Genomic DNA, 13,981 nt, shown 5'->3' with positions numbered 1-13,981 from the left:
GCAGCACCAACAAGGAGATGGAGAGAGAGAGGGAGAACAGGATGTGTAGAGATAGAGGAGAAGAACTGAGAGAGAGAGAGAGAAAGAAGGGCAGCTGAGAGAGGGCAGGAAGAAAGAAAGAGTAGAGAAGGAGGGTATATGGAGAGAAAGAGAGAGGGAGGGAGAGCAGCTGAGAGAAGGCAGGCAGAGAGAGAGAGAGAGAGAGAGAGAGAAGACAGGAAGAAAGAAAGCATAGAGAACAAGGGCAGAGAGAGAAAAAGAGTTAGAGAAGGATGGAAGATGAGAGTTAGAGGGAACGTGAAGAGAGAAGAGAGGAGGTGGGAGAGGGAGGGAGGCGCAGAGATGAAAAGAAGACGGCGTGTGGTGGAGGTGGAGCAGAGCGAGGAACCCCTGAGTGGAAGAGAACACATGGGGCTGAGCTGGGGGAGGAGAGAGGAAGAAGAGGAGAGAGCAGAGATCAGAGAGGGCCAAAGCAGACTAAATGAGAGATAAAAGAGGTGTACAAACTGGACACAGCTTGATCTTGTCTCGTGGACCTCTCCCTCATCTCCCCTCCCAAAAGCCCAAGGTGTCGGGAGGCATCCGCCATCTTCGAACCCACACTCTCCCTAAATAACGCTCGTCTTTCCGGCATGTTCTCTCGGCGCTCAATCATCATTGAATTGTTAAAGGTGCCGAAAGACATCGGAACAGGGATTACATTTCGCCGTGTTCCGCGAGATTGTCCCAGTCAAAAATAGAGCAGGACTGCAGAGAGAACACCAACTGCCAGCCAGGCTCTAATTATGGACTCGAGTGGGCAGTGGATGAAACACTACATTTTGGTTCTCCGTTACAAATGGACAGCGGCTTCGGGCCAGAATCTCCGGGTAATTTTAGGGAATTAATGTGACAGATTAAGGGGGACCCGCCAGCATTTGTTTCTATGGATGAACAAGAGCCTTTAGAGGGCCATTTCCAGCTCAGTAATATTCTGATATGCGCGCACTTCAGTAGCAGCAACATAATAGTACTGCATTTAGCACATTTAGACCTCGCTTTGCAGTCCACTAGCTGTGATGTCAACCACCTCTCTAAAGCTCTTTAATCCCATCCCCCCATCCCCTCTCTCTATCTCTCTCTTTCTTTCCCTCTCACTCTCCCTCTCTCTCTCACTCTCTGTCTCTCTCTCCCTTCCTCTCCCTCACTCTTTCTTTCTCTCTCTCCCTCTGTCTCTCTTTCCCTCCCTCCCACCCTTTCTTTCTCTCTCTCTCTCTCCCTCACTCTTTCTTTCTCTCTCCCTCTGTCTCTCTCTCCCTCCCTCCCATTCTTTCTCTCTCTCTCTCTCTCTCCCTCTGTCTCTCTCCCTCCTTCCCTCAACCTCTCTCTCTTTCTTTCTCTCTCTCTCTCTCTCTCTCTCTCCCTCCTTCCCTCTCTCTCTCTCTCTCTCTCCCTCCCTCTCCCTCTCTCTCTCTCTGCAGGACAACTTCGGATGTGACCTGGGCGCGGTGGAGGCGGCCACGCGGAAGCACGAGGCCATCGAGACGGACATCGGGGCGTACGGGGAGCGCGTGGCGGCCGTGGAGGCGGTGGCCCGCGAGCTGGAGAAGGAGAGCTACCACGAGGTGCGGCGCATCGCCGCCCGCCGGGACAACGTGCTGCGCCTCTGGGAGTACCTCAAGGAGCTGCTGGCGGCCCGCCGAGAGCGCCTCAACGCCCACCGAGACCTGCAGCGCCTCCTGCAGGAGATGAGATACATCATGGACTGGATGGCCGACATGAAGGTAACCCATGGCAACGGGTTTAAACACGCCCCTTACGCACACGTGTGCCAGCACAATACACACAATGATCACACAGAAGACTACACTCATATGGTGCTACAGTAATTCCCTGCATATAAGCTGCATTGTGTATAAGCCGCAGGACAGTGTTTTATGCAAGTTAAAAGAAATACAACCATATTAACCCCATATTAATTGCACCCCTATATTAACCTCATAGCGGAAGAAATTTAGCAAAATCAATGTGTAAGCTACTAATAGTCGGGAAATTGCAGGTATATAGAACCAAAAATGGTTCTATTGCATGATTCATGTATGGCACCCTTAAATGGTTCTTTAAGCCATTTTGAAGGGTTAATCAAAGGAACCCCTAATGTTTTTTTAAAAACCTGCATGGTTTTATATAGCACTCCAGGAACCCTTTTTTAAGAGTGTTCACAAAGTATGCTCATAAGCATCACTTGCATGAAGGCTCTGTTGCCTAACAGAAACATGTTGATAAAGGTACGCTTTCATGTGCCTGAAATATATAATCATCTGATACTGAAACCGGCTGCAAGGATACTTACACAGGACAGGACACCAACACCTGGAGATAACACACACATACATGAAGGCACACGACACCAGAGAAGAGCTTAAGATGAAAGAGTGATCAGCCCAGAGACCTAGTTAAAAGTACGCGCGCACATCCAGACTGCAGACGGGTGACGTGTAGAGCCCACATCAGTAAAAGGGTAGCTTAACAGTTTAAGAGTGAAGCTGAGGATTAAGTGGATCTAAGTATATCACAGACACAGCGCAGGCCAATGAAATCATGGCAATGAGGGACGTGGATCCCACACGGAAACTCTCACACAGGTGACAGGTTCTGTGTTCTAAAGGCCATAAACCCCGAGATAGATATCATCGTGCTACTAAAATAGTTTAGGTTCACACCTTTTTTCTTCTTCTAACTGTCACTGGCAAACTGCTGAAGTTTTCACTTTGAACAAGTGTATGACTGAAATGACACCGCACTTGGAGATGTTGCCATAACACTGAAACAGTAAACGACAGCACACACGCCTGTGTTAGTATTTGTTGTTAACCATGGCAACCATGGCAACCATGGTTGTTTTTTTAATATTATCTGCTGCTCTGTGAGCTGACTTCCTCTTTGTGTGTGTGTGTGTGTGTGTGTGTGTGTGTGTACAGGGCCGGCTCCAGAGTCAGGACAGCGGTAAGCACCTGCACGATGTGGAGGACCTGCTGCAGACGCACAACCTGGTGGAGGCCGACATCTCCGCTCAGGCCGAGAGGATCAAAGCGGTGCAGGCCAATGCACAGCGCTTCACATCCGATGGACAGGGTGAGTGTACACACACACACACACACACACACACACACACACACACACATACAGAAAAACTATACAGGCCAGGGAGCAACATATTACAGTAACCTATCAGTAGCAGAGTTTTAGTGTGTTGGAGGCTCAGAAATGGCATGAAAGCAGTATGTATGTTTCACACAGGCATGTATACACAATGTCTACACACACACACACACACACATATATATACACATGCATTAACATTTTCACACTATATAATGCGGCATACAACAATCACACAGACACTTACACTGAACACAGCAACAACAGTTCTCTTGAATCTGGCACGTCCACTCACGCCCTCTCCTGCTTCCCTCTCCCCTGTCCAGTCTATAAGCCGTGCGACCCGGCGCTGGTCAGCGAGAAGGAGGTGCAGCTGGGCCAGGCCTACGAGGAGCTGGGCCTGCTGGCCGGCTCGCGGCGCGCCCGGCTGGAGGAGTCGCGGCGCCTGTGGCAGTTCCTGTGGGAGCTGGGCGAGGAGGCGGCGTGGATCCGCGAGCAGGAGCAGATCCTGGCCGGCGGCGACTGCGGCCGCGACCTGTCCTCGGCGCTGCACCTGCTCAGCAAGCACGAGGCCTTCCGCGACGAGATGGCCGCCCGCTACGGCCCGCTGGGCCACAGCATCGCCGCCGGCGAGCAGCTGGTGCGCGAGGGCCACTCCGGCGCCAGCGAGGTGACCGAGCGGATCGCCGACGTGCGCGCCCAGTGGGCTCACCTGGAGGAGGTGAGTACCGGGACAGGGAAGTGCATCAGTAGAACAATAGAACAATAGATAGCGTGGAACAATGGCAAATAGAACGACAGGAATGGAGAGGAACGTGAAGAGATGTTATTGTTCCACAACTGGAATCGATTTGGATGAAATGAATGCAAATGTGAAGCAAGTGGATTTGAATGTCAGAATGATTACAAGGAGAACAGTGGAAGACTGAAAGGCGAAGAATGAGTCGGTGAGACTGAGAGATTGAGTACAGTACAGCACAGGTAATGGGTGCAGAATAGCATGAAGGTCCGCTCCAGTGTGCGTGATGGTGGGAGTTGAGGATTATCTGCTAATAGAGTATTTAGCAGTGAGACGGACAGACTGCAGGGTTGAGAGGAGAGAAGGAGCATTAGCAGGATGAAAAAAAGGAGCGAGAGAGAGAGAGATGGAGGAAAAGCCATTTGCTAGTGACTTAAAACAGATCCATTGGGCTGAATTTGTTCAGCTGTGTCCAATGTTTAATGAATGTGTAATCCTCTCCAAAACAACAGATTGTAATGGCTTTTCTAATTAGAAGCACTATGTACTGAAGGCTGAACGTCTCCATGGAGACTGAACTTCTACTGCTGTCTCACTCTCTGCCCTCCTCCTTTCCTTTTTATCTTTTTTTCTCCCGTTCTCTTCTTCTATCTGTCCCTCGCTTTCGGTCACTGTCCTCCCCCCCTCTCTGACCCTCTCGCCCCAGACGTCCCTGCTCAGGGAGCAGAATCTGAAGGAGTCGGTGGCCCTGCACCAGTTCCAGACCGATGCCAACGACATGGAGGCCTGGATCATGGAGACACTCAGACAGGTGACCCTGCTGCTACTGCCGCCACCACCAACACAGACACCAGCCATGTTGTGGAAGCCAATAATAAGCAAGCCACCAGTAACTGAAGTGTTACGGGGCATTCTCACCTAGAATGATGACAATAATGATAACGATAATGAGTCCTGAGTCGTGGATCTGTCTGAGGTTTCTTCCTATATGTATCTCCAATTCTAGGGAGTTTTTCCTTGCCCCTGTTACTCATGGGCTCTCTTTGAATGTTTAACACTCTGTAAAGCGCCATGAGACATGTGTAATGTTTTGGCGCTCTATAAGCGAAATTAAATTGAAATTGAAATTTAATTGAAATTTAAATTTAAATTAATGATACCTAAAACATTCACCTGTTTGTGAATTTGAACGCACCTCGGTAGTACCCGTTTAGTAGAGGGTGTTGATCATTATTATACTGCAAGTGTGTAGTATTGGTCATGTGACAGTGCAAGTAAAGTGCGTGTTGTGTGTGGGCCACAGGTGTCCAGCCCGGAGGTGGGGCACGACGAGTTCTCCACCCAGACTCTGGCCCGCAAGCAGAGGGAGGTGGACGAGGAGATCCAGAGCCACCGGCCCCTCATCGACTCCCTGCATGAGCAGGCCCTCGCACTGCCCGCAACCTTCGCGCAGTCACCGCAGGTAACACACACACACACACACACACACACACACACACACACACACACACACACACACACACACACACACACACACACACACACTGCAGGTAGCACACATGCATTCATAAATGTTTATGAAATTATTCTTTGAATTGCTTTTACTGGCAGGGCAATATCTTTCTTTTTATTGCCAAAGTAATAAACAGACTGACACCTAAACTAAACCTGCAATAAAAATCTTATCTCCATCTCCGTTCTCATTTCCTATATCATTCTCTCTCTCTCTCTCTCTCTCTCTCTCTCTCTCTCTGTCTCTCTCTCCCTCTGTCTCTCTATCCCTCTTGCACTGTATCGGTGCCATTCTCTTTCATGCTATTTCCTCGGTTCCTTTTCACACGCTATTTCTTTGGTTCTCTCCTCTCTCTCCCTATCCCTCTCTCTGTCTCTCTATATCCCTCTCTCTCTCCATCCTTCCATCTCTCTCTCCATCTCTCTTTCTCTCTCTCTCAGGTGGAGGGCCGTCTGCCTGCCATGGAGCAGCGCTACGAGGAGCTGGAGTCGCTGTCGTCGGCGCGGCGCCGGGCCCTAGAGGGCGCTCTGGCGCTCTACCGCATGTTCAGCGAGGCCGGCGCCTGCCAGCTGTGGGTGGAGGAGAAGGAGCAGTGGCTCCACACCATGGAGATCCCCACCAAGCTGGAGGACCTGGAGGTGGTGCAGCAGAGGTGAGGGAGAGAGAGAGAGGACCAGGGAAGGAGAGAATGAGAGAGAGGGGGAGATGAGGGAAATGAGAGCGGTGGAAGAGGGAAGATGAGAGAATGAGAGAGGGAGAGAAGGAAGATGAGGGAAGGGTAGAGAGAGAGGGAAGATGAGAGAATGAGAGAGAGGATGAGGGAAGGGTAGGGAAAGAGGGAAGATGAGGGAAGGAGAGAAAAAGAGAGAGAGGGAAGATGAGGGAAGGGTGGGAAGGGAAGGGAAAGAGGGAAGATGAGGGAAGGAGAGAAAAAGAGAGAGGGAAGATGAGGGAAGGGTAGAGAGAGAGGGAAGATGAGGGAAATGAAAGAGGGAAGATGAGGAAATGAGAGGGAGAGAAGGAAGATGAGGGAAGGGTAGAGAGAGGGAAGATGAGAGAATGAGAGTGGGAGAGAGAGAAGATGAGGGAAGGAGAGAGGGGACGAGGGAAGGGCAGGGAAAGAGGGAAGATGAGGGAAGGAGAGAAAAAAGAGAAAGGGGAGGGTAGAGAGCGAGGGAAGATGAGAGAATGACAGAGAGGATGAGGGAAGGGCAGGGAAAGAGGGAAGATGAGGGAAGGAGAGAAAAAGAGAGAGAGTGAAGATGAGGGACAGGTGGAGAGAGGGAGAGGGAAGATGAGGGACGGGTAGAGAGTGAGAGAAGATGAGGGAAGGGTTGGGAGATTGAAGTTGATCTCAACAAATGAAGATCAATGACTTAGGCAAACAGTGTTGATTAATAATTATATGACAAATAGCACCCTCTAGTGTCAGATAAGTGTATGCATCGAGAAGAGATGAGGTGAAGGATGACTCATATCTGGGGAGCAGATGATGTGTTTGGGCTTGGATATGTTTGTGGGTTGATTGGATTTTGCTATTTGTTTTTGCTTTCCAGGTTTGAGACTCTGGAGCCAGAGATGAATAATCTGGGCACTCGCGTGACAGATGTCAACCAGGTGGCACAACAGCTGCTGAAGTCTGACGACCGCAGCAAAGACCAGATTAACCAGACACAAGACCAGCTCAATAACAGGTCTGTGGGCATACACACACACAGCCATCACACACACTTCCACACAGTATATGTTAAGATGCTGTTACAACATGTTTATAATACACGCACACAACATAAAATTCTTGTTTTTTTTTGTTTTTTTTACCAAATCTTATTGTAAATCTGTGTAATTTCACATTTTTATCTGTAATTTATTTAGATGTATTATGTAAGGGATAATGTATAGAACGCCGGTCATTATCGGAAAATAATTCCCGACAGGACGGACAGAACCCCGACGCGCAGCGGAGGGGTTTTGCTTCGTACTGAAGGGAATTATTTTCAGATAATGACCGGCGTTCTATACATTATCGCGCTTATTGTATGGCTACTTGCCAAAACGAGAAAATAAACGTATATCAATGTGTCTTTAGCAATGACTTGGCTACCGTTTCGTAGCTTCCGCAACAACTAGCGGAGTGAACCCGTTGCCATTGGCAGCGGTCATTATACCTTCGGAGCGGTCATTATGCAAATATAACGGACCGGTAGAACGTTGAGAGGCCCATTCAAAGTGAATGGGAGCTCCCTCAACATTCTAGAGAGCCATATAATAAGTGTATTTATTTAGATGTATTATATGTATTTTTTTGCCATGATATAGCTAGCCATAGATGCTGATATGGCCTTAGACTAAAGCTTTAACTCCTCCTCCTCCTCCTCTGACTGTCCTGCTGTGTCTCCTCAGGTGGAAGGAGTTCCAGGGGCTGGCCGACCAGAAGAAGCAGGCCCTGGAGTCGGCCCTCAACATCCAGAACTACCACCTGGAGTGCAACGAGATCCAGACGTGGATGAAGGAGAAGACCAAGGTGATCGAGTCCACCCAGGGCCTGGGCAACGACCTGGCCGGCGTCATGGCCCTGCAGCGCAAGCTCACCGGCATGGAGCGAGACCTGGAGGCCATTCAGGTAAGGCACACCTGAGAACCAGAGGTTAGGTAGAGCGTGAAGGTGAAGCACTTCTGAAAACAATACCACGCAGCGACCTTATGGGAAAATCATGCCTTAGGTCATACAAGTACACCACACCTTTGTAAACCACACCTTGAAACTAGAGGTTTCATAGACTAGGCAGGTAAAGCGCACATACCACTAGCGAAGGACATATGATAACCGAAGCTTACCTAAGGCATAGAGGTGACCTGAGACTACAGGTTGCACACAACTCTCAGGTAAAGCACACCTTAGACCGAAAGTTACGCCAAAGGTTGTATCGGTCGCACGTTCACAAATCTGAGAGTTCAGACTACAGGTGAAGTTAGCCCTACACAGGCAGATCACCCGTCTGAACCAGACGTTACGTGTACAGGTAAAAGCACACCTGAGAACAACAGCGATCACGCAGGCAAAAAAAAAAAAAAAAAACCACCACAGACCGAACTACAGATTACATGGCCCATCAGGTTAAATTAGACCTGTGAATAAGACACATGGGTTGCAGGGTTTGCCAGACAGGTAATACAAACCCAAGGCGGAGACAAGATGTTCCCTGGAGAAAGAGCGAGCCTGTTTCCACCCAGTGTGGCAGGAACTCATTATGCCTGCTGGATACGGGGGGACGTGTTGACATGCTCCTTTGACAGCATATGATTTAGTTTGACATGGAGCATTAGCGGCAGCCTCGTGATGGATAGCACTGTGGCTGGGCCGGGGTGGGAGGCCAGACGCTACATTATGCAGCCTTGAGAAACATCCTGTGAGAAGAACTCAAAAGTAGTGTGGCTCAGATTTAATAATACAGACTTGTTTGTACCCTAGGATGCAAATTTGTGTGTTTATTATTATCATATTCATCGGTATGAGTCAACAGTGAAAAGAGGTTCTATGTAGAGAAAGATTCGCAGAGAGCGTTCGAAAGTCAACACCATCTTAGTAAAGTCAAATAAAGACCCACTGAATGTCATTTTCTTTTATTTTTTTGTAGCGTTATCAGTGATTCCTACTGTTTTTGGTTAGAGATTCCCCAGACTGAAGGGGAACGGCACCCTGATAAGGATCACATTCTACAGAGGCTATTGATGCCTTAGAAATATGCTGACAGGGCTCTAGTGGTTTGACAGGATGTCTGACATACTGACAGTTTGTTGCGCGATGTCTGACTTTAAGTGCATCTGGACAACGTATCCTTTCCTGTCAGCTAGTATAGTGTTCTGCTCAATGACAAATGATGCTCTCCAGACCTGTAATAATATTCTAGGAATGTAGGAATGCTGGTGGACAATACATAACAACCTAAACAACAGTAGGATAAATCATTGGGTACAAGTGAAAATGAACATAGAAAGTGGAGGGTAAAGACAAGATGATTTTTTAATATACGTATATTAAACTGTGAACTTTTAAATATATTAAATAACTGTTAAACATATTATATTATATTATTATTATTATTATTATTTTTATTTTTATTTTTAAAGTGCATATTTAAGTGCATATTTAAAAAAAAAGTCTACAACTGTTTTTGTGTGTATATGTTTTATACTTTTTGAATATATTTAATATTTTGGAAAATATAATGACTTGTAGATTTGTAATGATATGTGTATAACCGTGATGTCCCATGCCCCAGTATGATGTGAAGTTTTGAGATGGCGTTCTCCTCATGATGCCCTGTGACCCCCCCCCCCCCCCCCCCCCCTGCAGGGCAAGCTGGACGACCTGCGTAAGGAGGCGGAGAAGCTGACGGAGGAGCACCCGGACCAGGCCCAGGAGATCCAGCTGCGCCTGGCCGAGATCCAGGACGTGTGGGAGGAGCTCAACGCCACCATGAAGAAGCGTGAGGAGTCGCTGGGCGAGGCGTCCAAGCTGCAGGGCTTCCTGCGCGACCTGGACGACTTCCAGTCGTGGCTGTCGCGCACGCAGACGGCGGTGGCGTCCGAGGACATCCCCACGTCGCTGGCCGAGGCCGAGCAGCTGCTGGCGCAGCACGAGGCCATCAAGAACGAGGTGGACAACTACCGCGAGGACTACGAGCGCATGCGCGCCACCGGCGCCGAGGTCACCCAGGGCCAGACGGACGCCCAGCACATGTTCCTGGCCCAGCGGCTGCAGGCGCTGGACACCGGCTGGCACGAGCTGCGCCGCATGTGGGAGAACCGCCACGCGCTGCTGGCCCAGGCCTTCGACTTCCAGACCTTCCTGAGGGACGCCAAGCAGGCCGAGGGCTTCCTCAACAGTCAGGTGAGAGAGTAGGCTGGGTATGAAGTATGGTGATAGGCAGACTAGGGAGGGAGGGGAGGACACCGGAGACGAGGGGGTGAATGAGAGAGACTGAGAACAGATGTGTGTCTATGGATGAGATATGGGGGAGACATGACTGATTTAGAGGAAGGGACACAAAAAGGATGAAGGGAGGCAAAAGTAAGTGTGTGCGTGTGCGCGTGCGTGTGCGTGTGTGTGTGTGTGTGTGTCTGTGTGTGTGAATTATGGGTTCGGTTGGAGGAGTTTGCAAGTGTGGGGAAAAGACGCAAGAAAGTGGAAATGGGGTGGGTGTGGGAAGAAATATGTGGAGCATTTGAGTGAGTGGAGGAGGCTGAGGTGAAGAATGGGAGGGAGATGGAGAGTGTGATAGTGAGAAATGATAGATTTGCATAACGGGACAGAGGACTGCGTGAGAAAAGGAGGCCCATTCAGAGAAAAGCGCTGAGACTTTACAAACAGTGTTTTAGCGAACAAAGCGTTGCATTTCTAGGACATTTGTAAACATAATGACTCGTATTGTATCTACACAGAGAATGAAATAAGAGAACTGATGACAACTCACAAAAAAATATGGGTTTTTTTTTTCTGAGTTTCTGATGAGACTTGTCCTCATTTCCCTGCCTCCCCTCTCCAGGAGTATGTGCTGTCCCACACAGAGATGCCCTCCAGCCTACAGGGGGCGCTGGAGGCCATCAAGAAGCACGACGACTTCATGACCACCATGGAGGCCAGCGAGGAGAAGATCAACGGCGTGGTCGAGGCCGGCCGCCGCCTCGTCTCCGACGGCAACGCCAACGCAGACAAGATCCAGGAGAAGGCTGACTCCATCCAGGATAGGTGAAGAGCGGATTTTATTATTATTATTTTACTATTTATTATTTATTATTATTTATTCTCATTAGAACATTTTGGAGGATGATTATATCTACTTGTATGTATACAATATACAGACCTCTACATAGTGAAATTGATTGTATTGACTAGATGGATGTATCAGGTATGGTATCTTGATTTTAAAATGTGTCAGTAATTTAGACTTTCCTCCTGACTGTCTCTGTTCATCAGGCACCAGAAGAACAAGGAGACGGCCAGCGAGCTCCTGAACAAACTGAAGGACAACAGAGAGCTGCAGCACTTCCTCCAGGATGGACAGGAGGTAAGGAAGACGCCGCACAGCTGACCAAGCTCACACCGACTCAGGATTTCACTTTGCATTTAAATTAACAATAACATATCTCTCTCTCTCTTTCCATCTCTCCCTCACTCCCTTTCTCTCTCCATCCTCCTCTGTCCCCTCCAGCTCACTCTCTGGATTAACGAAAAGATGCTGACGGCTCAGGACATGTCCTACGACGAGGCCCGTAACCTCCACAGCAAGTGGCAGAAGCACCAGGCCTTCATGGCAGAGCTGGCCTCCAACAAGGACTGGCTGGACAAGATCGACAAGGTACCGCAGCCCTGCCCCATCCTGTGATGGACAGACCTCCATGTGGCCTTAGCCTCTGTGTGGGCATACCTGTTGCCACTTTTTTTTGGAGAAGCTTTCCACAATAATGAATGTATCTCTCTCTCTTAATCACTCTCTCTCTTTCTCTCTTTCTTTCTTTCTTTCCTTCTTTCTTTTTCTGTCTGTCCCCCTCTCTCCCTCCCTCTCTCTTTCTCTCTCTCTATCTCTCTCCCTTTTTCTCTCTCTCTCTGTCTCTCTCTCTCTCTCTCTCCCTCTCTCTCTCTCTCTCTCTCTCTCTCTCTCTCTCTCTCTCTCTCTCTCTCTCTCTCTCTCTCTCTCTCTCTCTCTCAGGAGGGTCAGGCCCTGGTGAGCGAGAAGCCCGAGCTGGAGCCGGTGGTGCGCCAGACGCTGGAGGGCCTGCAGAAGCAGTGGGAGGAGCTGGAGAGCACCACGCAGACCAAGGCCCAGTGCCTGTTCGACGCCAACCGGGCCGAGCTCTTCACGCAGAGCTGCTCGGCGCTGGACACCTGGCTGCAGAACCTCTCCTCGCAGCTGCAGAGCGACGACTTCGGCAAGGACCTCACCAGCGTCAACATCCTGCTCAAGAAGCACCAGGTGCGCCACCTGCTGGTCGCCACTGAGTACGGCACAGCGATTACTCGTAGGCATGATGGGACAGAATGGAAAGAGAGGGCAAAATGAGATGGACGCCGTTCTCTCCTGCTAACTTTTCTGTTTGCCCTCTCCTCCTCAACCCTTTCCTCTTTGGTCGGTCTTGGGGGACCTTCCCTCCTGTTGTCTCTCTTCTCTCCATTCCATCTTTTCATCTCTCATCCCTCCTCTCATCTCATGTCCTCTTCTCTTCTCGCCTCCCTTCCTTCTCTTCTGTTGTCTCTCTTCTTTCCATTCCATCTTTTCATCTCTCATCCCTCCTTTCCTCCTCTTCTCTCCTGTCCTCTTCTCTTCTCCCCTCCCTTCCCTTCCTCCTCTCCTGTTGTCTCTTTTCTCTCCATTCCATCTTTTCATCTCACACCCCTCCCTTCCTCCTCTCCTCTCCTCTCCTCTTCTCTCCTCTCCTCTCCTCTCCTCTCCTCTCCTCTCCTCCTGTCCTCCTCTCCTCCTGTCCTCCTCTCAGATGCTGGAGCACCAGATGGAGGTGCGTGAGAAGGAGGTGCAGTCGCTGCAGTCCCAGGCGCTGGCCCTGGCCCAGGAGGACTCTGGGATAGCGGAGGTGGACGGCCAGCAGCGGCGCGTGGCCGACAGCTTCTCCCAGCTGCAGGACCCCCTGCACCAGCGACGCCAGCAGCTCCTCGCCTCCAAGGAGGCGCACCAGTTCAACAGAGACCTGGAGGACGAGATCGTGAGTTCCCCCTCTTATCTTAACACCTGTGGGACACCTGTGGGATCACATTATCATCATGCCATTGCTTCTGTCTGCTGACCGCTCTGTGCTACTAGCCTTGGTGGCCCTTAACTGGTGGTGACTTGACTGTACTATACTACACTATAAGTATAGACTTCTAGGAGTGTCGTTGTTGTTCCCATTGCTTCTGTCTGCTGACCGTTACATGCTCTGTGCTACTAGCCTTGGTGGCCCTTAACTGGTGGTGACTTGACTGTACTATCCTGAACTAAAGTATAGACTTCTAGGAGTGTCGTCGTTGTTCCCATAAGGTTTCCGTGTTAACATTCCAGATCCATATGTTATCAGCAGAAGTAGTTTGGGAACAAAATGGAACATTCAAGCATTGTTTTTGTTTTTGTTGTTGGAAAGGGTGACTTGATTTATCTTGTGTACACTGCCCAGTTAGTTCTTAAAACAAACATCTAACGTTATCTACGTCTAATATTTAGAGATTCGTCTAGTGTTTTTGTCTGAATGTAATCAATGACTGACCGTGTCTGCCCCTCTTAGTTATGGGTGAAGGAGAGGATGCCCCTGGCCAACTCCACAGACCATGGCAAAGACCTGCCCAGTGTGCAGCTCCTCATCAAGAAGAACCAGGTAAAGAGACGAGAGCGCCATCTGTTGGCTTGGATGACCCTTTACGGTTTCAAACATTTTATTTGGATCATCAGACCACAATCTTACTCCTCCCTCTGTTCTCTCCCCCTTCTTCTCTTCCTCCATCTTTCTCTCTTCCGCCTTCTCTTACTACTTCTTTGATCCTCCTCTCCCCTCCATTAACACCACCCTTCCTCTTTCCCTCCTCTGCTCTTTCTCTT

The 13,981-nt window shown here is 49.5% G+C and overlaps 1 protein-coding gene across 2 annotated transcripts in view; it reads left to right on the top strand.

Moving 5' to 3' along the window:
* Positions 1–13,981, top strand: part of sptbn2 (spectrin, beta, non-erythrocytic 2) — a 60,851-nt gene that overhangs the window by 34,186 nt on the left and 12,684 nt on the right. For both annotated transcript variants that reach the window (XM_062536561.1, XM_062536562.1), the window contains exons 11-25: positions 1,461–1,763; positions 2,961–3,114; positions 3,468–3,862; positions 4,587–4,691; positions 5,184–5,342; positions 5,834–6,045; positions 6,950–7,087; positions 7,797–8,016; positions 9,751–10,287; positions 10,943–11,145; positions 11,374–11,464; positions 11,609–11,755; positions 12,107–12,370; positions 12,891–13,115; positions 13,671–13,760. In XM_062536561.1, coding sequence (XP_062392545.1) covers positions 1,461–1,763; positions 2,961–3,114; positions 3,468–3,862; positions 4,587–4,691; positions 5,184–5,342; positions 5,834–6,045; positions 6,950–7,087; positions 7,797–8,016; positions 9,751–10,287; positions 10,943–11,145; positions 11,374–11,464; positions 11,609–11,755; positions 12,107–12,370; positions 12,891–13,115; positions 13,671–13,760 — 3,243 coding nt within the window. The remainder of the gene's footprint in view (positions 1–1,460; positions 1,764–2,960; positions 3,115–3,467; positions 3,863–4,586; positions 4,692–5,183; positions 5,343–5,833; positions 6,046–6,949; positions 7,088–7,796; positions 8,017–9,750; positions 10,288–10,942; positions 11,146–11,373; positions 11,465–11,608; positions 11,756–12,106; positions 12,371–12,890; positions 13,116–13,670; positions 13,761–13,981) is intronic.

This window comes from Sardina pilchardus, chromosome 5, assembly GCF_963854185.1.
Source record: "Sardina pilchardus chromosome 5, fSarPil1.1, whole genome shotgun sequence".
Classification (NCBI taxonomy): domain Eukaryota; kingdom Metazoa; phylum Chordata; class Actinopteri; order Clupeiformes; family Clupeidae; genus Sardina; species Sardina pilchardus.
Note: the sequence above shows the minus strand (reverse complement) of the source record. Positions and strands in the feature narration are given on the sequence as shown.